The sequence below is a fragment of the Penicilliopsis zonata genome, assembly GCF_001890105.1.
Source record: "Penicilliopsis zonata CBS 506.65 unplaced genomic scaffold ASPZOscaffold_8, whole genome shotgun sequence".
Taxonomy (NCBI): domain Eukaryota; kingdom Fungi; phylum Ascomycota; class Eurotiomycetes; order Eurotiales; family Aspergillaceae; genus Penicilliopsis; species Penicilliopsis zonata.
Genome location: NW_019208918.1, coordinates 724,020 through 747,240, shown reverse-complemented (window position 1 = coordinate 747,240; position 23,221 = coordinate 724,020). Strand labels below are relative to the sequence as shown.

Genomic DNA, 23,221 nt, shown 5'->3' with positions numbered 1-23,221 from the left:
GATGCCTCAGGCATTAATGGGCTGCCAGCAGGGCTTGGCATTCACCTCCAACAACTACCTCACACCTACTTGACGATTCTTCAATCTTGTCCCAGCCTCTCTCCTTGAAATAAAAGGTGAATATGTCCGGTACCAGCTCACCAGATTATAAAGCTCTCTTCTTGAAGGAGGTGGAACGACGAAAACAAGCGGAATACCAACAGCATCTAGCAGAAGATCAGCATAGACAGGAAAAGCGTCGCAATCAGCCCACAACTTTTGGGGAATTCATCCGTGCCTGCCACACCCTCCTCTCAAGACCCTTGAAAGTTGGAACGCTGTCTCAATCTACACAGGGAACAATACCACCACCAACAGGGAAATACTGTCCAACACGGCTTCGCTTATGGGAAGATTGCCCGGCCAGACAACAGGCAATCTACGACCGAGTTTGCACCTACCTGAACCCAACAGGACAGGATAAGCCACGGGCATTCCCGTCTTTGGCAGAGCTGGAAGGTCTTGGTCGCCGTCTCGGTCGCCGTCTCGGTCGCCGTCCGCTCAGCAGTGAGCAAGATTTAGAGAGTTATGAAAGATTTGCCGTCGAAGACCACGTCCATGATGTGATCGCACAGCTCTGTGAGATACCTGAAGCTCGTCACGAGTTTCAACTAGGAAGCGGCGTGCGCTTTGATAATCATGCGAATGCCCTAGATGAAGTTGGTTCATTCAAAGATCAATCATCTTATTCACGCAAGTCCCGGCCTGACCAGTTCTGTATCCATCAAGTCAACGACAGTACCACTACTCTCCTCACAACTGTCGAGTATAAGCCACCCCGTAAGCTTTCTGTTGAGAATCTACGAGTGGGACTTCGGCCGATGGACTTTTGGGAGACAGTGGTAAATTCGGACACAATACCAGTAGATACGGTAGGGAAATTGAAATATAATGCTGAGCGACTTGTGGGGTCAGCATTGGTCCAAGAATACCATGTGATGATTCAAGAGGGACTTCAATATTCATATCTAACCAATGGGTTAGCTATAGTGCTTCTGCACGTCCCTAGCCATGATCCAAGTACACTCTTCTATTATCTCTGTGAACCTAACTTGGATCTAAATGCAGAGAACGACCAAAGCTTCCAGCAGCCAAAGACCTCCATTGCAAGGGTATTATGCCTCTGCCTAATGAGCTTTGGCTCACCAATCCGAAACCAGGAATGGCGAAATAGTGCGCGGGGTCGTTTGCATGTATGGAAGACGAGTTTCGATCACACCCGCTCACAGATCCCTGAGGAAGAACTCCAACGAACACCTCCAGATTCCGGATATCCAGGCTCTGAGGTTACCAATTCAGAGTACGCCAGTTCTGAGTATCTGCCATCATCACCTCTAGATCCTTCGACGACCAAGGGCCGTCGAATCCCCACTCGGTCTCAGCCAGGCTGTTCACCATCGGACACAGTTAACCGTGCCGAAAGGAGGGACTCCCCAGACTCTGATTCAAATCCTGGGGCACCGGTACGAAAGCGAAAAATCAGCAAAGTTATGTCCTCTCCACCATCGCATCGGTCAATGCGTCAGAGTCCTCACAATACTGATCGCAGTCAGTATCATCAACATACGGTGCCGTTTTGCACACAGCGATGTTTGCTCGGCCTTAAGGAGAGCGGCACGTTGGATCCCAACTGCCCCAATGTATCTCTACATCGCCGCATCAAACATGGCAACCACCATCCCGTTGATTCCAAGCGCCTGATAGAACTCCTTAATCGGCAATTGGATGAAGACCTCGATCATAATTGCACGCCGTTCGGCAGCTGTGGGGCGTCCGGGGCGCCATTCAAGATTACTTGTGCTTCATACGGATATACTATAGTGGGAAAGGGGACTACCTCTCGTCTCTGGGAAGAAGTTTCCCGTGAAGCTCACGTCTATCGTGTCCTGCAAAAAGTGCAAGGGTCAGCAGTCCCTGTCTTTCTTGGCGCAATTGACCTCGCAAAAATTTATTTTTTACATGGAGCGGGTGAGATCTCTCATATGCTACTCATGGCCTGGGCTGGCGAGAACACAAGCAAGCTCAAGCAACAACCGGGGCTGGAGCAACAGATTTTGCGATCCAAGAATGAAATTCGTCGCCTGGGAGTTGTCCATCAAGATCTTAGGCCAGAGAATATTCTGTGGAATCCTGAATTGGGTCGAGCCATGATCATTGACTTCCATCGCTCCACTCTAGATTACCGGCTGGTGAAGAAGCGTCTAGCCGGCGTCAAGAGATCATTGTGCAGTACTGAATCCCCGGACCCAAAGCGATTACATCTGTAATGGTATACTACTTTACTGAGGAGCAAGACAGATTAGGCAACTTATCAGTCAGCCTGGCTTTGACCACTGTGATTTCGACAGCTCGAGGGTGATATCTATATACTTGAGATCAAGATTCTCCATGAATTGTCCCGCTAATGTCCGGGGCCTCACCTTGTCACTTCTTTCTTTATGTCGCCGTCTTCAATGTTTTCGTTATAAGTGTGGATACACAGGTACGTTAAATGACAGTCGTGCTGTTCAGACATGAGATCTCAGGGAAGACTATAAATCGTTCTGCAATGCGGAAACAGTCAACATCACCAGACACCATCTGCCCTCCTGTGGTAGATAGCCACCGCTATCTTTTAACCAGCCTTCTAAAACCACTAATACTGGCTGCTTGGCCAGTACCCGACGATCAACATGGAATATACTGAATATTTCATATTAATAGGGTTGACTATACTCCTACAGACTGACTATACCCTACTCGCCAAGGCATTTATAAAGGAGTTGAGCGAAGGAGGCAACTTAATCTAATTATCTATAAGAGGCTTTCTCCCGCTGGCTCTCTATGTGGTACTGAGGGAGAATCTAGAGCATAACTGAATGTGGTTATACAAAGCAACATTTGTGAACTTAAAAAAAGACATCAGGAGTGCCTTAAATTGCCAATATACCTAGGTATATGCTATTATATTTATATGTAGTTAAAGCTTTATCTTTACAGTTAACTTTTAAGGTCTACAAAAGGGAGATTTAGCATATTTATAGTGAAGAGACAGTTTCTTCCCTAGTCTTAACAACTGGTTATGTACATCTTAGTAGTTACACCCAGGGGCTATATATATAATCTAAAGGCATATTTGAAGAAGCGGCATTTGATTTCAGCCCTGTTATATTAATTTTCTCTTCCAGATGGGCAGGATTTATGTCTCATAAAAAATAATTCTTTTTTGATGATGAATAGACCTTTAGAAAGGATAAATCAAGACTTCCTTTTTCTTGCTGGGCGGCTTGGCTATGTATAAGAAGAATGGGAATTAGGGACTTGCAGCAGTTTTATACTGATTCTTTTGGTGGCGGTTAGATGCGTAATGCCAATATGATCTGAATATATTTCTTCAACATGTCTCCTATATTATGTATCTATCAATCATCCTGGATGGCAGCCGGGGAAACCATTCCCGTCCGTGGATCCATCGCCCTACCAGTTGCATCACCGGTACTCTCCAGGGACGCCCGTCCTTGCTCCATAAGGTTATGGTCATCGTCTGCTCGGCCTGGCGTCGCACGGTGGTGTCGAGTACGGAAGAAGCGGTTGTGGTGGATGGAAGTGGACCCGCTGCGTCGCGGTTGGGAGTCGACTGATCGACGCGAGGAGGAAGCACCCCCGCTGCTGAGATGTGAATGGCGACGAGAGGAGGAGAAAGAGATACGGTGATGGGCCTCCTCTGCTGCTGCTGCTGCTGCTGCTTCCTCTTCTTCTTCTTTTGCTTCTTGAATGCGGCGTTCGGCGGATTCGCGGTTCGCAGAGCGGACGACCTCGTCGATGCGAATCCGGTTCGCGCTACCACCACTGTGGTTGTTGCCTCTACGGTCGTCAAAAACGTCGCCCATCACGTCGTCTGAGGCTAGGTCACGCATGCCGAGTGAAAAGTCGACGTGTTTATGCGAGGTGGACTCGCCGCGCGCGCGTGCAGCAACGGTGTTCATCCCCTTGCGCAGGATGGACGGTTGCTGGCGCAGAACACCGCTACTGGTTGCCGTGGTGGTTTCGGGGATGGTTGGCGTGTCGCTGTGGATCGGGGTGATGGGGCTTCGGGCGTCGTGGAAACCATTGCCAGGGTGGTGTTGTTGATTGTTGTTATTGCCAAAGTAGGACACATGGAAAGGGATGTCGACTTTGGCACCCTGGAGGTTCATGCGTGGGCCCTCGATGCCGATCTCCTGCAGGGCGATCATGAGCATGCAGATGAACTTGTTACGGCGCTGTAGGCGTAAACCCTCGTTCTGCCAGTTGGATTTGTAAAAAAAGACGACGTTGAGGGTCAGCGAGAAGTTCTCCGTGACGGCACGGAGCTCTGTCAGGATGTTGCTCTGGTATTCTCGTTTCTCACTGCGGACAAACTCGAGTAGTCGTTGGCGTAGGGCGTCGATTTGCTCGAGGGTCGTACCATACCGGATGACAATAGGGATCGCTTCAGCGAGAGCCCCCGAGCGGCGCTGGTTGAGGATGAACAGGCCATTCAGGTAACTGTTAGGCGCCTGGACAACGTGGCCCTGCATCTTCTTGAACTCGGTATATAGCAGCGAGATCTGCTTGACAAAGTAGTCATCTCCAAGCCCTGAATCGCCCGAGTTGCCGTACACGGTTACGCGGTCGCCGACATCAAACGGATGCTTCACGAAGACGAAGATGACCGACTGGAGAAACTCCTGGGCGGTAGCGGAAAATAGCCACGAGAGCGCGAGGATGCTCGATCCGGCCGAGGTGAGAACCCCTGCAGTGGATGTAGAGATGAGGGAGAGAAAGACAATCAGAGTAATGATCAGTACAATGAACGCAAAGACGTCGTCCAGTTTGGACACGACTGAGTCCAGATCCTTGAGCGAGGCGGTGATTGACTTGCGCTCCCGGCCAATCTCCACACATACCGACTCGAGCTCCTCCATGGAAATGTCACCGTTCATGTCCTTGTCGAACATGATGAAGGCCGCCTCGGCCTCGTCGTTGTTGTCAAAGGCCTCCTTCAGGTCACCAGAGAAAACAGTGTCGAACCCGTGACGGACGAAGGTCCGGTACAACCGACGAGCCAGAACCTGACTGCCGCTGGTGGTGGCCAACAGGGCCAGAATGACCTGGTACGGGTGGCTGCTCTTGTTTACTTTGCGGCCGGTGAAATCGGCAGCGACGGCGCCCGCAACATCGCCAACCTTGTTCAGCGCACCCTTTGCCACCTTCTGAGCGCGGCCGGCATACTGCAAGGGTGTTCTCACTCCAGAAGCAGGCTTTTCGCCTCTTTCTTCGAACTCCTCGTCGGCCATGGCGATTCGGTCCTTGGAGAAGGCATAGAGCTTAGTCAAGCTGCCGATTTGGAACTTGTTGATCTCGATCCGGTCGGCATAGGTGCGCATGTGGAAACTCATGGCGATCAACTGAATAATGAACTTTTCGATCAGGTTCAATATCGTCCAGACAAAGATGACAATGATGATTTTGTTGAGGGTCGTCTCCCAGCTACCGGGACTGCCACTGCCCGGAACGCGGTGGTTCCTCATGATGGGCAAGAATGAGATCTCCACGCTGAGCCACCAGAAGAAGAGGGCGGCATGTAGCTCTAATTGCTTCGCCAGATCCCGCCACTTCTTTGCATTGTTGGTGAAGATGCTCGCGAATAAGGATACAATGGCGGGAATGCATTTTGAGACAATCTAGGATATGAGAACTTAGCAAGGGTAAAGACAATCGACAAGGAAATGAGGCTCAATTTATTTAACGTACCCGTCCAGCCCAGAGAGTAAGCCACACAATTTCCAACCAAATGGAAAACCAGAGCAGGTGAACGCCGCCTACATTCGCCCTGGGGTATACCAATGCACCCAAAAGAAGCGGGATCAACAGTAACACAACGAGCGGAGTGATGTAGGTGGCGTAACGAACGAGAAAGCTGGAATTGTGGATCCTCTTGACGAACTTTGACAAGTTGGTATTGGGGTTCTCTGGCGGGTTGTAAATAGCCGCCTTCTCATGTAGAGGGTTGGTAGCTTCGTCGAACTCGTCAATGGCGGGCTGTGAGCGAGCTCGAGAGATGGATTCGCCGTAGCTGCGCGAGTCGTCATTCTCCTCGTGGGTCGACCGTGAGGCTACCCTCTCGGCTTGGAGAAGGGCCAGGTCGTCCTCGAGCCGCATCGCCTGTTCGCGTGCCTGGGAGGGTGAGCGTATTGTATCCTCATGGCTGTCGTGGTAGTCTGTATCGACCTTTGGCCTGCTGTAGTCGTTGTCATCTTCCGGAGAGTTTTCGTTGGTGACGGTATCGTTCTCGGACGTGGGCGAGGTGCTGTCGCCGCCATGTCGAGCAGTTCTCTCATCGGGATGCACGTCCAACGAGGGAAATTCGGTCACAGGCGTTGACATGCCGGCTCCAGGCCAGTTGATACTAGTAAGCAAGGTCTTGCTGGAAAAAGGCGTGTCTGTCAACCGGGTCCGCTGTCAGAGGAGGAAAGACGCAACTCATTCAGACAGAGACGCCCAACGTCAAAAGACGAAAAGATGAAGATTAAAAATTAAAAAAAGAGGCGAGGAGAAGAATGGTAGTTGACTATTAAAAGAACAAGGTTGTCTGGCCAGACTCAGACCTCCCAGCGGCAAGGGAGAGAGGGTCTCTGGCCGTGGATCAGCAAGTTCTGGAACCAGGATTTCATGGTTATGACGGGTTGCAACGACCAGAATTCATGGAACGCGGTGGAGATTTGCCATTCGGACAGAGGCTGATCCCCTGTGCCAAGATCAGGTGGAAAGTCAATGCAAAAGAGCCTGAGACAGGCTGAGTTTGAAGTGGAGAGAGAGTCTTGGTGTGCTATCGCCATCTGAGGTTGAGATATGCATAATCCGCCACTGGCTAGTGCTTTTGCTTATCCACATAGACAGGATAGAATGACAGGTGAGGTTTATTGAGATTTATAATTGAAAATCAATGAAAGTAATCCTATTTTAATCGTTAATAGCTAAATACTAGTAGATAACAGGCAATAATTGAGTACTATCTGAGTGGTTTTAATCCTTGGTCTACCTAGAGCAAACCAGAGGCTCGAGGCTGTTGCTCTTATTCTAGAGCAAGGTAAGCTGGTGAGGTGAGTAGATATAACTAAATAGTTATGTGAAGAATGGGTTGTATGTAAGTAGCCATAGTGATGTTGGTGTTCATAAACAAAAGTAATTCCTTGGGTGGTTCGATTCTTAAGGATATTCTCAACGAATATAAATATAAAAATAGGATAGGGACCATCAATAGAGACGAATCGTCTGATTCCCTTGACATGACATCGAGAATACATAAGTTATAACCATATTTTAAAAATCCCCAGGTTAGTTAAGTAAGTCTTTTAGTCATAAATCGAGACTGAGTGTGTTGTATTGTCGCCATTGGAGGGGGTTCTATTTCCTACTAACCGCCCAGGTCGTCCACTTGCATCAACAACCCCTCATCTTCGGACTCACAGCCTCGCTGAAGTGACCACGATAACGCCGCTAAGTCTATCTTTCTGAAGAATAGACCACACTAGTAAGGAAGCTGAAGTGATTGCACTTGCAGAGTCGCTACTCATGTTCTAAAATGGAATGGTGTTCACTGTTGACCCCTCATGGCTGCAGCGCCTATCAGACACTGGGAATAACGCCACGCGAAGACGCTGGTTCACGCATGTCAGACTGTGCCTAAATGATAACCATTCAGAAGGCTAGATTAGCCGTAGGCTATCACTAGGTGCCTATAGAGTAAGTAAATCTCCCGCCGTGAACCGGTCTAGCGCAGATGGGTCGAGGAGCTAATAGCATGTATTGTGCCCAGATCGGATAGAGAACAGCACCATGGAGGTGTCTTCGGATAGTGGCTGGCTGAGAAAACCCTCTAGAATGCATTGGATAGGCTCACTAGGGGGGCAAACCGAGTGTATAACCAGCTGAACTATCAGCCAGCCATGAGATGGCGTATTCAACACTAGAGAGAGTTGAACCTCTATTATTTTGCCCCTCTAGAATCGAAGTATTTAAGCATTTCTCAATCCTATACTAGCTAGGGACAGAAGAAACCTCACCGGCATTATATTTGAGTCCAAATTTTCAATCCTATCGAGGCTATATCGTATACCCATCCACCATGCCGACTGTCGAGTGGAGCCGGGCCAACAAAACCGACCCCAGCCCGTACGACCAGATTTTTGTCCTGAGCGAGGACCTCATCAACCAGGCGTTTCGGGATGGGTTCAAGAAGGAGATATTCCAACGCTATGACAAAGAAGCAGTTCAAACAGGCCTAGTATCAGGCCAGTGGATCGAGCAAGGCACGGAAGTTGGGGCGCCCCAAATCTCTATCAACGTTGAAGAGTACAATCCTGTATATCCTGTCTTCTTTACCTTGAACTTCAACAGTGGAAACATCTATCTGCGCACCACGCCTCCAGGAACTGTACATCCTCCTCCCCAAAAATTTTCTCTCTATAGGTGGAAGCTGGTGTTCAAGACCAAAATTGGTAAGGACAAGCCCTTTTCGCGTATATTTATTGACGAGAGACTAATATAACCCGCTACGGATGATTAGCTAGCAAGCTGCTCGGCAAGGATGACCCCAAGTACAACGCTTACAAAACTCCTGCTGGCATTGCTTCGCCCGGCTTTCGCGACACCGTATTCGGGGTGAAACGACTTTACCTTGATACCTCAGGCAAGATACCATTGTACCCTTCTATTCAAGGGAGCAACTGCTAACTCTTGAGTCAAAAACAACAGATGTTGGTGGTGGAGGTGGTCTCGATATCTCACGTAGTAGAGGATGGAAGGACAACAAGGAGGTCAAACTTGAGGAAATACTCACCACTGACACACTTAACAATCTCAAACTATTCGCCAACGAGTGGCTTAATACCGCTGACGAGAGAGAGCTGAATGTGATTGGACATTCATTGACCAAGGATGATTCAACTCCGCGTGAGTCGGCAGTCTAATCCTGGACTTTCCTTCCTTGGTATTTTGCTGACCTTTCTGGCTATCAGAACAACGCAGCATGACCGGTACCTTTATCCCGTGGATAATCAATTACTCGCCCTATCCGTGGCTTGACCCCAATAACAACACCGTCGCGACGAATGGCTTGGGACAGAACGCGTTGGCTATCCTAACCTACACACAGAGCAGTCGCCACAGCAACTATGTGGCTGCACCTTTGGCGTACAGCGGTGTCTTTACTCAGGGCGGCGCAGCATTCTGTATGAGTCGTGACCTATTCTGGAATGACTTCCTTCTCCCCATTCTGAGAGAGATGAACCAGAGAACGGAAGTCATCCCACAGAACGCACCTAATCTTCAGGGTACCATCAGATATATCCTCGGCAGGAACTCTAAACATCTGAAGGCGTCGGACCGGTACTTTGACTGGAAGCCACAAATGCAAAATGGACAATTGCACTGGATCTGGAAAGGGGACTCCCAGAAGATCGTGACCGCATTTCGCGGCCAAAATGGATCCCTAGCATATCGTTACGGTCAGGAAGGTAAGATTGTTAATTGTTGATGGATCAATTGATCGATTGATAGTACTATTTGGCTGATATATTTGCGATCCTGTATAGCCCGGTCCTCGACAGAGCTGTCATTTGCCGCTGGTGGTCGACAGATCAATATCAAGGGGACGATTATTTACGATGTACACCTCGTCACTGTTGGAAATCCATGGTATTCCTCTTATCCTTGGGCCTTTCTTTTCTTGTTAAGGGCAATCTTTGTATCTCGGTTGCTCATGCAGGCTCTATTCTAATGCTTTTTTTTATAGGACGGCGGGCGACCACAGCGAGATCGAATGGAATATTCCTCTTCGCATCGATGCTGTCCGTGGTGGAGGCCTTCAAATTGTTCCTGCGAGCAAGCCTACTGTTCGCGCGATTGCAAACAAATTCCGGACCTACGGCTGGAAAATGGATCCCAAGAAGGTGGCACAATTCCATCAGGGCGTGATCACGAAATACCTTACGTCCGGGTTGGGTAGCATCACCAACCGACTTGCCCAGGATATGAGAAACCTACACATGCTGTTCCTCCCTGGCCGTGGAGTGTTCCGCTTTGGCGTACCGGTCTTGAATAAGCGCGGCGACCTTCTGGCGCCTTTGGATTTCATCGGGTAGGGACTTTCGCCTCAACCGTTATTCATTCAAGTGACCATTACTGACCGAGAGATAACAGTCTCGTAGATTTGACTAAGGTCAACAAGTTGGTCATCGACCCTGCGAACACAACAGAAGAAGACCTGGGCGCTCAGTTTGAGACCATCCCCAATCTACCTTCATCTGAGCAGTATCCAGAGGATGTGCCTGTATTCGACCACCACGTCGAGTCTAGTGGCGAGCCCGAAGAAGTGTCGCACCCCTTTGTTGATCTGGATGATATTGACCACAACCAGCACTTTGATGCCAGCGAGCCTTCCTTCCCTGGGCCCGGACCTGGTCCGCTTGCCCATTTTGATCGGGATGCCATTCACGAGGAACCTCCCCATAAGCCAATTGAGCAGCCTCCAGCCCAACCTCCAACTCAACCTCCAACTCAACCTCCAACTCAACCTCCAACTCAGCCCCCAACCCATAATCTCCCAATTTTTGGACCATTGGATGGTTAGAGTGCCTGGAAGACTTCTCTATCTCTTGCGTTCAATGTCAACAGATAGAGCTATTCTGGATGGAAGATGCTGGTACTTTTTTTCTGGTTTCAGTTTTTGTTGATATCTGTAGCAATTCATATTCACTGCACATGAGCTTTAAGGAAAGGAGTAAGAATGTGAACCGCAGGAAATACCATAAGACTAGTTCATAATAGGTATCTTTGTAGCTGTCATTTTAGTCCTTACTCCTTGCGTAGACGGGACTGCGGTACTTTGCATATGACTGTCTCATATACTCCGTAGTGGTCCGTACTCAACGTCAACTCTCACAAATAAATAAGTAGCAGCTGCTTACTTATTTCCTCCCATCTGCATTCTATTCTTAGACACATAACTAGTCATTAAATCGACATTCCCCTGCTGTAATAGAATTTCAGTAGATGGAAGTACCTAGGTACTTACTGAATCAAATCTGGTCATATTGCATTGATTGCATTGATTGCATTGATTGCACTGTTTGTCTATAGTTCTTTGTTGACAAAAAGCCCGGCGAACTCACTACTAATTATCGGATGCTCCTCGCCCAGGACTTGGTAGCATGCCTTAGATGAGCCAATTTTCCTCTAGATAAATCAAAATATCCAGATTAGTCATCCTGTTAGCTGAAATTTCTCGCTATTCAATAGCTAGATGCTCTTAGACCAGGAATCATGAATGAATGGCTGCTGAACTGAAAGAACAGCAGATCGCTCAGGGGCCGCTCACCGCCCGTTCTGATTGGCTGCCGGGTGTTTACGTGACTACTCCGGCGTGTCCCTCAGCCAGACCGAACTTCTTCTCTCCCCATTTCTGCGTCTTCTTCCCCTCCTCCTTCCATCATCCACTCGTCTCCTCTTCATCCTCTATTTCTCCTCGTCCGGTTGATTGCCGGGCTTCTCCCTTCCTTAATTTCCTTCAGATTGAACTGCCACAATGAGAGGCGAGGTGTGTTCTCTCCAACGGATCCCGTTTATTTACCGCTCCCCACACGTTCCCCCCTCCCCTGAGCCTCACGGATCACGACGCTCAGTCCAGTCTGTTGAAGGGCTAATAGCCTTTTCTTTTTTCGCGAGATTATTGTGGTGGATTCTGCATTTCTAACACGAGGTTTCAAATATTTTAGATTCTTCACCTTCACATCGGCCAGGCTGGTACCCAGCTGGGTAACAGCGCCTGGGAGCTGTATGTCTCACCGCTTTTTTCGCTCTCAACGATTTGTCGTCGACAGTGCTAATTGTCAACACAGCTACCTCCTCGAACACGGCCTGAACCCCGAAGGCCGCATCGACCCCGAGGCCAAGGACGTTGCTGAGGGCGGTTCCCATGACACTTTCTTCACCGAGACCCAGGGCGGCAAATACGTGCCTCGTTCCATCTTCGTCGATTTGGACCCCTCTGTGAGTGATGGATCTATGGAACACACACAACGATGGGAAAGAACAGTCTGGCTAATGGCGACAGCCCATTGATGAGATTCGCACCGGCGCTTACCGCCAGCTTTTCCACCCCGAATACTTGATCAGCGGAAAGGAAGATGCCGCCAACAACTGTATGCCCCGGAAACGTGTCGCTCGCTACTTGTCACTGCGCAAGAAACTGACTTTTTTTTCTTTCCTCTTTTTTTTCAGATGCCCGTGGTCACTACACTATTGGAAAGGAATTAGTGGACAACGTGGTTGACCGCATCCGCCGTGTCGCCGGTCTGTGCACCTTTTGATACTCAAAGGGCTATTTAGCTATAGTTACAACAGACACTAACGGTCGGCAGACAACTGCTCCTCTCTCCAGGGCTTCTTGGTCTTCCACTCGTTCGGTGGTGGTACTGGTTCCGGTTTCGGTGCTCTCCTCCTCGAGCGTATTGCGACTGAGTACGGCAAGAAGTCCAAGCTTGAGTTCTCCATCTACCCTTCCCCTCGCGTGTCTACCGCCGTCGTCGAGCCCTACAATGCCGTCCTGTCTACCCACAGCACTATTGAGAACTCCGACTGCACCTTCCTGGTTGACAATGAGGCCGTCTATGACATTTGCCGCCGCAACCTGGACATTCCTCGCCCCGGCTTTGAACACCTCAACCGCCTGATTGCCCAGGTTGTCAGCTCCATCACTACCAGTCTGCGGTTCGATGGAGCCCTTAACGTCGATCTGAACGAGTTCCAGACCAACCTGGTTCCTTACCCTCGTATCCACTACCCTCTCATCTCCTACGCTCCCGTCGTGTCCAGCAACCGCAGCTCCCACGAGAGCTTCAAGGTTCAAGACCTGACCTTCCAGTGTAAGTAACGGTTTTGAATTTATCTTTGTTGGAAAAAGCATGACTAACCATTTCCCACCCAGGCTTCGAGCCCAACAACCAGATGGTCGTCTGCGATCCTCGCAACGGCAAGTACATGGCGGTTGCGCTCCTTTACCGTGGTGACGTCGTTCCTCGCGACTGCAACGATGCCATCGCTCAGCTCAAGGCCAAGGCCTCCTTCAACCTGGTCGAGTGGTGCCCGACCGGTTTCAAGCTGGGTATCAACTACCAGAAGCCCATGCGCGTGCCCGGTGGCGAGCTGGCCCCTGTCGACCGCTCCGTCAGCATGCTCTCCAACACCACCGCCATCGCCGAGGCGTGGGCTCGTCTGGACCACAAGTTCGACCTCATGTACTCCAAGCGTGCCTTCGTCCACTGGTACGTCGGCGAGGGTATGGAGGAAGGCGAGTTTTCCGAGGCCCGCGAGGATCTGGCTGCGCTTGAGAAGGATTATGAGGAGGTGGCCAGCGACGGCCTGGACGAGGTCGAGGAGGGCGAGTACTAGAACATGCGCCGGTGATGCCTTTTTGCAACCGTTCGTGTTTACATATTGCTCCTTCGTGTGTCTGTTTCCGCGTCTGAATATATCCAATCGCGCCCCCCTTTTTTATGACAGCCTGTCCATCTCTCCCGCGGGACTAGTTTAATCAATCACAGAGAATTGATTCATTTTAATCAAGCCACATTTGATTATCATTAAAACCCTTAAATTAGAAAAATTATGTCTAGTCTAGGGAATGTACAAGCCATTTAGAGGAATGAAAAGGGGGGAAAAAAGGGAGAGTTAAGACGCGATCTCTGCCTCCCGCAGAACTCTCAACGTCTGCTCATACGTCCACATGGTGACTGCACTAGCCGGGGCGGCCTTGAGCAAGCTGACGGTCAAGCCGCGGTAGAGGCCGCGCACGCCCTGCGTGCGCATGATGGAAGCGAGTGTGTGAAGGACGCCCGTCGACTCGGGAATATTGCGGTGGACGTAGCGCGTGCGGGTTGGGCCCTGGACCTGCAGGCGCTTGCGGACGAGGTCGAGCGGAAAGACGCCCGTCTTGGCGATGATGCTGGCACAGACACCTGCGGCGGCGTCGCTGGAGCTTAAGGGCAGATAGTGCTCGATAAAGGCGAGGTGGGCGATCTGCGGGCGGAGGGTTTCATACGAGGCAAAGAAGAGGCCCATGTAGGGAACTATCTGGCCGACTGCCGCGCTGCAGCCGCGGAAGAGGCCCGCGGTGCCTTCGTGGGCGATGATCTCCTGCACCGACGCGCTCAGCGAGGTGTACACGCGCTCCGTGCCCTGGGCGGCAAATCGCGTGCGCAGCAGGTCCAGCGGGTAGGTCACTGCTGTAGCAAAGCCACCGGCCGCAGCGCCGGCCACGAACGATTCCAGTTGTAAGGGGAGCCGGTGCTGGGTGGGGAGCTGGGCCAGCAGCTGCGTCGTGGAGCGGTACGTCGTGAATTGCAAAGCGCCGTAGCAGACGTACAACAGTTCGGCGGGGACGTTTCCTTTCCAGAGGCCCTACACGCGTATATATCAGAATCCCTCTCTTCATCCATTATGAAACCTCTTGCAGTCTTCCATTTCATTAACGTACCCTTATGCCTTCCTGCTGTATGATCGCTTTCATCGTTGAGATGGTACCCTTGTATACCGGGCCCGTCACTTCCCGGTGCGAAGCCGGGTCCGACAGCGAGTGGACCTGCAGCTGAAGACGGATTTTGACGACATCGAGCGGCGCAATGCAAAAACTATCGAAACCGTATCAGTATCATCCGTATGCCATATGCTGACGATTGATTTCCTCTTACCGTGAGACGAGACCTGCCACGCCGCCCGCGATCACGACCTGTTGTTTTGTGCCCTGGCGTCGATCAGCTACCGACTACCACTAATAAAGCTGGACTGTGCGACCTACCTCATCTTTGAGGTGCTCTCCCCCGGCCGACATGCACGTGGTCAGCTTGAAGCTGCTTAGAGATGAATCATTGAATTGGGTAATGCTGTGTAGAAGGGGTAGAAAGCACACACTGCCAGTGTTGAAGTCAGTGATCTTAAGGCAAGCCGAAGCTTCCTTCGAAAAAAAAAAAAAAAACCGCTGACGTCGTATCAGACAGATTAGGCTAGTTAGTCCGACGTAAGATAACGTATTTATGGTACGGTACTTTTGTCATGAAAATACGTCGTACGGTCCACCGCTGTCTGGGGAAGGAAGGAACCTCGGCTTCCCTGGCGACTCAGCAAGGCTATAGTTAAAAGCCCCTCGGCTCGTCCTCAATAAGAGACAGTGCGGGGTCTTTACATCTCCTTTATCCTTCCTGCACCTGAGAGATTGTATAAATCATGGCTCAGTCTCTCGGACTGGCTCTTCGATCGTCACGTAGAGCGTTGCCGTCTCTCTATCGTCGGAGTTTTTCTGTTTACAGTCGCCAAGTAGCTGTTGGTCAGGGCGACGCCGCGACATCAACAACTGCAGAGGTTGAGAATCGATCGCTGGAATGGGAGCTGAATCATTGGAAGGCTAGCAAAAAACAGGAAAGCAAGAGAGCGAGCCTTCGGCTGCCTGACAGCTATCTTCAACAGCTCGAACAGACGATTGCCCAGGTGCTGCCTGTCAAGCTGCAAGACTCATACCTGAAGTGGGAGGACAACTACGGACCACTGGCCAAAGATGAGAGAATCCACTACGTGCAGCTGCGCGATGCCTGCAAGTGTCCGACATGTGTGGACCAGCACTCAAAGCAGCGAAACTTCCGCACAACCGATATCCCGTCTTGGATCCAGCCGCGGACGTTGGAGTGGAAAGATGGATCGTTGACGGTGCAGTGGCACAACGATATCAAGAGCTACCCACCGACACACACATCTACTTATAGCATCGATGATCTCAGGGCTCTCACGATGGGGATCAAACACCAGGATATGCAGCGGATAGACCGGAACCGCCGCTTCTGGACGCGCCAGATCATGCGCAAGAGACAGCACTGGATCTCGTACGATGATTACATGAATGACGAGCTCAAGTTTGCTGTCGCCATGCGTTCTCTGGCCGTATACGGAATTCTTTTTGTCAAAGACATCCCGGAGTCACGCGAGATGGTCGAAAAAATCGCTACCCGCATGGGACCCCTGCGCAATACCTTCTACGGGCCGACGTGGGATGTGCGCTCGGTGCCGAAAGCCAAGAACGTGGCGTACACGAACCAGTTTCTGGGATTCCACATGGACCTCTTGTACATGAATGAGCCTCCGGGCTACCAGCTGCTGCACTGCTTGCAGAACTCATGCGAAGGCGGAGAATCGCTCTTCTCGGACGCGCTGTACGCTGCGTACGTAGTCCGGCTCGTGGCGCCGGAGTACTACAAGGCGCTGTGCTCCTTCCGTCTAGGCTATGAGTACAGGCACGAAAATCATGTGTACAGCAACCGGTGGCCTGTCGTGCAGGCCTCGTGGGATGCGCGGGCCCAGCCATACCGGGTCAACTACTCGCCACCCTTCCAGAGCCCGCTGTATCTTGACCAAAGAGACCAGGAAAACTTTGAGAAGTTCAAGGATGCGCTTGAATTCTTCACACGCATTATGGAAAACAAGAAGAGCAGCTTTGAGTTGAAGCTTAACCCAGGCGAATGCGTCATCTTCGAGAACCGCCGGATTGTTCATGCACGCCGCCAGTTCAACACGGAATCTGGCCATCGTTGGCTTGCAGGTGCGTATGTCGACGATGACGCTGTACGGTCCACCATTCATGTCTGCCAAAAGAAATATCCCAGCGCGTTTCCGCCAACAAGAGGGCCGTCTAAGGAGCCAGAATCAGAGTAAACTCCATGTACCTACGATCCATCATTTGCTAAGGTTTTCAAGACCGCAATAAGGATTACATAGTCGGAAGTTACATGCTATTCCACTAAATTGAACAGAATCATATTGATACTTTATGCATGCTACAAAAAAAGAAGTAAAAGGTGTAAAACCGACTTGGTGGAATCAAAACACGTTGTATATACTTTTAAGCCGCCCTGTTGACCGAAAACTCGGCCATGAAACTGGGATCATTTTCAAGTTCTTCCTTGACCTAGAATTTGTTAATATGTATATCACCGAGAAGAAGAAAAAAAACAAGTGGAAACAGGATATGAGAACAAGATGACGTACAATGTCTAGACCACCCACAAGTTCACCTTTTACCCACAACTGAGGAAACGTGGGCCAGTCGGCAAACTCCTTGAGCCCCTGCCTGACGTCCTCGTCGGCCAAGATATTGAAGAAGCCGTACTTGATGCTGTTCTCACGCAGGATGCCGACAAGCTGCCGACTGAACCCGCACTGCGGCACGCTGGGGGTGCCCTTCATGAAGAGCATGACGGGGGCGGCCTTGACGAGCTGCGCCAGACGAGCAAACAGAGCCTCCTTGTTCTGTTCGGGGGTCAATGCCGGGGTTGTCGTCGACGAAGCCGAGGCGGCACCCAGGGGCGCCTGAGTGGCGGGCATGGCGGGGGCGTTGTCGCGCGGAACGGCCGTCAGGGCGGGCGGGATGGAGGCGGCAGCAGCAGCAGCAGCAGCATTATTGGAGGCCCTGCCGGCGTGTCGCTCGACGGCGTCACGCACCTTGGCGGCGTCGGTGCCGCTCACGGACTCGAGGATGGACCCGTTGCGCGCGAGGACGGTGTACGGCACGGCGCTGACGTCGTACTCCTCCGAGATGTCTGGTAACTCCTCCGCGTTGATGCTTAGGAAGGCGATGGCTGCGGGGGTGGTGACGGGGTATTGCGAGGCGAGGGTGGCCAGCACGGTGCGCATATGGGCGCACGGCGCGGCCCAGGGCGTGTGGAAGTAGAGGACGAGGAGGGCGGAGGGAGGGAGCGCGTTCAGCTGAGCCGAGAAGTCGGCCTCGCTGGTGATCTCGTTCAGAGTCGACATCTTGGCTTCCGGCGGCTGCGTCCTGTTGCTGGTTCTGAATCCCTTTTGTCTCTTTTAGTGGGGGAGGGGTACTCTGGTAATCCGGAGGAAAATCGATCTATCGCGGAGGGGGGGGAGCCGGCAGAATGATGAGTCCTCTCGGGTGGAGACGGGAGTGGAAGAGGTGGGATTTATAAAAGTCGTACAATGAAAAACAACACAGGGCCCTGTGGCCTCTTGTCTCCAATTGCGTGGTCTTGCACCGACTCAATAAGACCAGGACTGGCAGGAGGGGGGATGGCGAATTTCGGGCCTGTTACGGAGTATGGATTAGTCACGGGACCCTGCCTTATCAGATGGACCGCGGAGAAATCTGATCGGCGCCGGGTCAACTTTGAAGCGATGACGCCGCAGAGATGGTCACGTGCACGTGTTGACATTTGTAATTTTGTATATTAATTACAACAGGGAAAATTAATCCCTGGACGCTGGCTGCTCCTGCTGCTGCTTGGCCCAGAGCTGGGTAAAAGCCCCCCCTCTTCTTTGAATCAGCTCCGCAAACGATCCCTTCTCTACCACTACACCCTTGTCCAGTACTATGATCATATCACAGTGCTTGATGGTCGCCAGCCGATGGGCTACTGTCAAGACGGTCCATCCATGAAACTCGGTATCGACGAGATCCATCATGAGTTTCTCGGTGACGGGGTCGGAGCTGCTGCTCGGTTCATCGAGGACTAAGATTCCATGCGGCATGTTCCCCAGTGACGCCTTTCGCAGCAATGCCAGTGCCAATGAGAAGAGTTGTTGTTGTCCCTGGCTGAGAGAAGGAGCTTTGTTCGCTGGACTGTGCAAATTCCCGGCGAGGATGTCCCAGAGCCCAACTTTCTGAAGAGTTTCCTGAACGTAGAGAGCGTAGCCATCGGACACAGATGTGATAAGATCGATATTTTCTTGTAGGGTCAGACCGGCGATAAAGACAGGCTCTTGTGGAATTGCTATGAAGGACGATCGGACAGCTTGCCGCTGAAGAGTCGACAGGGAGATTCCATCCACTCGGACATTGCCCGTGGTGACATCAAGCATTGAGAAGAGTGTCATGAGCAAAGAGGATTTGCCACTATTGATTCCAGCGATTGGTTAGATATGTGACCTGTAGAGGCACGGGCTGTGATCTCAATTACCTTCCGGTTCTCCCCACGACACCAACCTTTTGGCCTGGTTCTATCGTAAGGGAGATGTTGCGTAGAATCGGCTCATTCGTAGAGGAAGCACTGCATCTCGATTTCAGCATTGGCTAGATGAGATTGCCCTTGGACGATTCTTACCTGTAAACAGATGTAACGCCGTCAAACTCAATCTTCCCATGAGTAGGCCAGTTGACAGGTGGGATGTTCGATTCCATCTCGGTATTTTCGTCTGGCGTGTTAGACTCAAAGCTTTTCACCCGAGACACTGCTCCAAGTGACGTTTCAAGTTCGGTCCATCGGGGGATCAGGAAGCCCAAGGTGGTGCTGAAATTCAAGGTGTTGAATAGAGCAACCCCCAACGCGCCACTGCTTGTACTATCACGCATCTGTGTGGCAAGAGCAATGAGCAAAGTTGCTATACCGGCCACGATCAGATTCAAAACAAGGGTCAGCCATCGCTGCACACAATAGAGGAGGTAGTATGGCTTCTGAGATTCGTCCAGCACGGTATGGTTACGACGAACAAACTCTTCTTGCCAGCCAAAGGCGCGGACCGTCATCAGTCCACTGAGGGTTTCTGTGAAATGAGTATATAGCGGCGATTTGGCTTCGAGATCCAACAGCCTCAATTGTCGAGATGTACGTAGATAATATTTTTGCAAAAGATAGAGAGCCCCAAGAATGAACGGCACAGCCACGGCGACATAGGTTGCTCCAATGACTATCAAAACCAGTTCGGCTATTGCCATGAAGGAGCCGGCAAATGTGTCCACGAGGCTGATCAGCAAGTCCATATCAATCAGGCTCATATCTTGGCTAAATCTAGAAAAGCGTTAGTTACACTATAACTTGCAGATTGGTTGGTATAAAGAAGGCACCTGTTAAGAGTTATCCCACTGTCTGTCGAGACAAACCAAGCATAGGGCGCCTTCATGACGGTAGTAAGTAGTATCGAGTGAAGCTTTATGGATGCCTGGGGCCCAGCAACCAGAAGGGTGACTGAGATCATACTGACAATGCCCACGACAGCAAGGACCGCCAGCATCGCATATAGACCCATGTACATGTCAGTTTGCGCTCCTGGGTCAGAAGACTCAGAACTGGACCACCAATCCAGCATGACAGCCTGGAAATCGTTACCAAATGCGTAGAGACCAACTGTTAACAAGAAGGCGGTTAAATTTAACCAGCCCATGGATTTCCCAAAGTAGAGATAAAGACTGAGGTCCCCATGTTGACGAGTCAGATCCGCTCGAGCTTCATCTTGCTGAGATCCAGCGTTTGCGGGACGGGTGCCTTCGCTCGATATTCCATTTTTGTCTTCTGTCGTGCCATCATTATATTCCGCAATCTTAGAGTAGTCGCGTTTGGTACGATTCTCCTGTGTGGGTTCATCCTCTGAGATTGTACCGTCGTCATTCAGTATCCAGATCTTCTGGGCCGACCGAAGATGCTGGACTATAGGAGGTTATATCAGTCCTGTATACCGGAATAAAATCAATCGTTCTTCTCACCCGAATGAGTGGCCAGAATGACGGTCATTCCATGTTGAGTGCAGAGGCCTTCAGGGCCTAGCACATTCTGAAACACAGCTCGGTCAGTCTGGGAATCCAGGCCGCTCAGGACGTCATCTAATAGCATCAACTGTCTTCGAGCGTACACTGCACGTGCCAATGCCTGATTTATATAATTAGAGTAGTCAAGTCTATGATGAAGGGATACTGACCAGCCGTTGCTTTTGTCCCCCGCTTAGAGACGCCCCCTTACTACCAATAGTTGTGAGGTCGTAGTCAGGGAGTCGGCCTACATCCTGGTCTAGCATGCATGATCTCAAGACTTTCTCATACCATTCCGGCTCATACGGAGATGTTCCAAGAATGATTTGACGAAGAGTAGTATTAGGCAACCATGTATCTTGAGCACAAAAGGCAATCTGTGTCCCGAAGGAGTAGACAAAGCCTCTCGTGCAGTGTAATTCGCCCAAAAGTGCTTTTAGCAGTGCTGATTTACCACTACCGACTCGTCCAATTACCATGGTCAATGTTCCTCGTTTAACCTCCAAATTGAGATCCTGTAGAATGATCGGACCCTGGTCAGAGAACCTGAATGATGCATCTTTGACAACAAGGAGGGGGTGACTGGAGATGTCTGCCGATGAAGAGATTTGAGAAGTGGGAAAGTCCTGCAGCTCAACACCAAGCGAAAAATCATCGATTGGTCCGAAAAGAGTATCAAGACGTGGCTCAATGGTTGAAATTCGGCAATCTACATGATCTGCAGCCTCAACATATGACTGGATCCGCTCGATACATGCCAGAGCCGCCGTAAACCTGGAAGAGGTCAGCCAACGACGCGATTAGGGAGCATCACACTGACATCGGTATAGCTTGGACAATTGCTGAGACTGGAGTACTCAGAAGGGAAATGAGAGATAGACTAGTAAATGCCTGGACAACATTGAGAGACATCCCCGAGGTCTTGACATATAGAATGAAGGTGATTGCCGGGCCACAGAGTGCAGATACGTTAGAGACCCCGGCAGTGAAGAGGATATTTCGTCGGAAAGGCAGCGCATATCGCAATTCATCGCATCTAAGGTTGTGTAGAATGGTGGATATGCGTTCGGTGAGACCTAACATTTTGACTGCCTTGATCGAGCTCAGTGAAGAGGATGTGATAGCCACTCTTCTTTGGATAGCTCCAATGAACTCTTTCTGCGAGTCCTTCGCCCATTTTCCTATCAGAAAAGATACCAGAGTGCAACCTTTAGAGTTTCAGTAAGGAGTCTTGCATGGTAATGGGGGCACAAACCAAGTGCAATGACCACCGGGGCAACACACGATGCTCCAATTTGCCATTCCAAAAAGCATATTGCAAGCACTATCTCGATAGGGCCTGCCCAAAGGTATCCAATGAATTTGAACCCAGCATTGATACGGTCGATATCGGTGCTCATTAGAGTTACTGCAGCTGAGTCCGCAACAGAGCTAGCGTTGATGTGGAAAGTGGCTCTGTAGACAAAAGAAACTAATCCACCACGGACCATAGTCATCAAACGGTACGTCTGACGCTCATGCTGAGCTGTGGAGACGGCGTATCCAATATATATCAAGGCTGTAGCACCAACCAAGGCATAACCCACCTTTCGGCTTTCAGGTGTCTCTGGCGTTTCCATCAGCGATACAGCTCGACGTATTAACAGAGGCTGCGAGAATTTGAAAGCAATTGCGAAAATCCTGGGAGGGATACTGGTCAGCAAAGGTCTCCTGAAACAGGAGAAGATAGTCCAGAGGAGCGGACGCCGATATCCTTTGCTCTTCACGTGTTTCCATTTCTCCTGAATCTGTTGATCTATCACTGCAGATGACAGGGTATTGTCAGTCTGGAATAGTTCATGGACTTCTAAGACACGAAGGTATCCCTTTCGCATCAACGAGTTTATCCACCAGAAGACACCTGTATTCAGCACACCTCCAAGCTCCTCTGGCGAATATGTAGAATAGGGCTGCGATAGGAAAGCTCGCTTCTCCCGTGCCTCTAGCGATAATAAGAGGAATTTATATCCAACACTAGCTGTGAAAAGCGCTGCAAGACCCGTGTTCTGGTTTAACAACCAGAGGGTACGAGCTTGAGCAAGATCCAACAGCGCCGAGAAAAGCAAGAAGACATTGATAAGAAAAGACGGACGGATAGACCGTCTATGCTCGAGAGTCGATAATACCAGGAGGGCCAATGCGCTCGCAAACGACAAAGCCGCCGATGGGACTGACGCGCGTGTTTTGCGGGTTGTCGGAAGGCTCCAGAGGATCAACAGGGCCAACTGCAGGCATCCATATAGCAAAATGGCAATCTTTGCAAACAGTGAGCTCGGAAAGTTGTGCAATCCTCTATAGAATTCACCAGATACATACTAGCTTGGTTTTATGGAGGAGCGTCGGCAGGGTTTTGGCGCTTTGTTGCCATAGCTGTCTGATGCGGATTGGGAAGACCAGCAGCAACAACGCAGATGGGCCAATTGTCAAGATACTCTGCTCAAATAGCAGCGTGAAATCAAAATCTCCTCGGCACCCATCATTGACTTGAGGGCCAAACCGGTCATCTGCGCCTGGTAGGCACGTTCTGTTGGCATACATGTCCAGTCAGTAACGGCGGTCAGA

At 50.6% G+C, this 23,221-nt stretch overlaps 8 protein-coding genes across 8 annotated transcripts; 4 read left to right on the top strand and 4 right to left on the bottom strand.

The window, feature by feature from the left end:
* Nucleotides 1-122: 122 nt before the first annotated feature.
* Nucleotides 123-2,306, top strand: ASPZODRAFT_67188 (hypothetical protein; the record flags this gene model as incomplete). The annotated part of the gene is made up of 1 exon (XM_022729435.1): nt 123-2,306. The coding sequence occupies one exon, from the start codon at nt 123-125 to the stop codon at nt 2,304-2,306; it is 2,184 nt and encodes a 727-aa protein (XP_022580722.1).
* Nucleotides 2,307-3,299: 993 nt separating this feature from the next.
* Nucleotides 3,300-6,822, bottom strand: ASPZODRAFT_118173 (hypothetical protein). Its single transcript, XM_022721191.1, has 2 exons — nt 5,794-6,822; nt 3,300-5,723 (listed from the first exon to the last, which is right to left on the bottom strand). The coding sequence occupies exons 1-2, from the start codon at nt 6,424-6,426 to the stop codon at nt 3,441-3,443; spliced, it is 2,916 nt and encodes a 971-aa protein (XP_022580721.1). The 5' UTR covers nt 6,427-6,822; the 3' UTR covers nt 3,300-3,440.
* Nucleotides 6,823-8,167: 1,345 nt separating this feature from the next.
* ASPZODRAFT_142830 (hypothetical protein) lies at nt 8,168-10,672 on the top strand (the record flags this gene model as incomplete). Its single annotated transcript, XM_022724887.1, has 7 exons — nt 8,168-8,540; nt 8,609-8,703; nt 8,784-8,994; nt 9,060-9,557; nt 9,636-9,738; nt 9,836-10,180; nt 10,243-10,672. The coding sequence occupies 7 exons, from the start codon at nt 8,168-8,170 to the stop codon at nt 10,670-10,672; spliced, it is 2,055 nt and encodes a 684-aa protein (XP_022580720.1).
* An 833-nt stretch (nt 10,673-11,505) lies between these two features.
* ASPZODRAFT_133212 (hypothetical protein) lies at nt 11,506-13,621 on the top strand. Its single transcript, XM_022723224.1, has 7 exons — nt 11,506-11,638; nt 11,817-11,875; nt 11,940-12,090; nt 12,155-12,242; nt 12,322-12,393; nt 12,462-12,965; nt 13,028-13,621. The coding sequence occupies exons 1-7, from the start codon at nt 11,627-11,629 to the stop codon at nt 13,489-13,491; spliced, it is 1,350 nt and encodes a 449-aa protein (XP_022580719.1). The 5' UTR covers nt 11,506-11,626; the 3' UTR covers nt 13,492-13,621.
* On the bottom strand, nt 13,431-15,015 carry ASPZODRAFT_133211 (hypothetical protein). Its single transcript, XM_022723223.1, has 4 exons — nt 14,897-15,015; nt 14,790-14,842; nt 14,576-14,729; nt 13,431-14,499 (listed from the first exon to the last, which is right to left on the bottom strand). Exons 1-4 carry the CDS (start codon nt 14,927-14,929, stop codon nt 13,771-13,773), a joined length of 969 nt encoding a protein of 322 aa, XP_022580718.1. The 5' UTR covers nt 14,930-15,015; the 3' UTR covers nt 13,431-13,770.
* Nucleotides 15,016-15,208: 193 nt separating this feature from the next.
* On the top strand, nt 15,209-16,920 carry ASPZODRAFT_133210 (hypothetical protein). The gene has a single exon (XM_022723222.1). The coding sequence runs from the start codon at nt 15,322-15,324 to the stop codon at nt 16,795-16,797; it is 1,476 nt and encodes a 491-aa protein (XP_022580717.1). The 5' UTR covers nt 15,209-15,321; the 3' UTR covers nt 16,798-16,920.
* Nucleotides 16,921-16,984: 64 nt separating this feature from the next.
* Nucleotides 16,985-17,895, bottom strand: ASPZODRAFT_16800 (hypothetical protein; the record flags this gene model as incomplete). Its single annotated transcript, XM_022726847.1, has 2 exons — nt 16,985-17,050; nt 17,131-17,895. 2 exons carry the CDS (start codon nt 17,893-17,895, stop codon nt 16,985-16,987), a joined length of 831 nt encoding a protein of 276 aa, XP_022580716.1.
* A 453-nt stretch (nt 17,896-18,348) lies between these two features.
* On the bottom strand, nt 18,349-23,197 carry ASPZODRAFT_152404 (hypothetical protein; the record flags this gene model as incomplete). The annotated part of the gene is made up of 9 exons (XM_022725850.1): nt 18,349-18,994; nt 19,059-19,148; nt 19,203-19,886; nt 19,943-20,522; nt 20,579-20,741; nt 20,791-21,394; nt 21,441-21,828; nt 21,876-22,914; nt 22,976-23,197. 9 exons carry the CDS (start codon nt 23,195-23,197, stop codon nt 18,349-18,351), a joined length of 4,416 nt encoding a protein of 1,471 aa, XP_022580715.1.
* Between the last annotated feature and the right edge of the window lie 24 nt (nt 23,198-23,221).

Excerpts from the sequence above, each read along its gene's own strand:
- ASPZODRAFT_133210 (XM_022723222.1), top strand. The coding sequence starts at position 15,322 with ATGGCTCAGTCTCTCGGACTGGCTCTTCGATCGTCACGTAGAGCGTTG.
- ASPZODRAFT_118173 (XM_022721191.1), bottom strand. The coding sequence starts at position 6,426 with ATGTCAACGCCTGTGACCGAATTTCCCTCGTTGGACGTGCATCCCGAT. Across the intron at positions 5,724-5,793 it reads TTACTCTCTGGGCTGGACGG|ATTGTCTCAAAATGCATTCC; the intron begins GTACGTTAAATA and ends CTCATATCCTAG.
- ASPZODRAFT_133211 (XM_022723223.1), bottom strand. The coding sequence starts at position 14,929 with ATGTCGGCCGGGGGAGAGCACCTCAAAGATGAG. Across the intron at positions 14,730-14,789 it reads GTGGCAGGTCTCGTCTCACG|TTTTTGCATTGCGCCGCTCG; the intron begins GTAAGAGGAAAT and ends CGGTTTCGATAG. Across the intron at positions 14,500-14,575 it reads TACAGCAGGAAGGCATAAGG|GGCCTCTGGAAAGGAAACGT; the intron begins GTACGTTAATGA and ends ATACGCGTGTAG.
- ASPZODRAFT_133212 (XM_022723224.1), top strand. Across the intron at positions 12,091-12,154 it reads TCGTCGATTTGGACCCCTCT|CCCATTGATGAGATTCGCAC; the intron begins GTGAGTGATGGA and ends TAATGGCGACAG. Across the intron at positions 12,243-12,321 it reads GGAAGATGCCGCCAACAACT|ATGCCCGTGGTCACTACACT; the intron begins GTATGCCCCGGA and ends CTTTTTTTTCAG.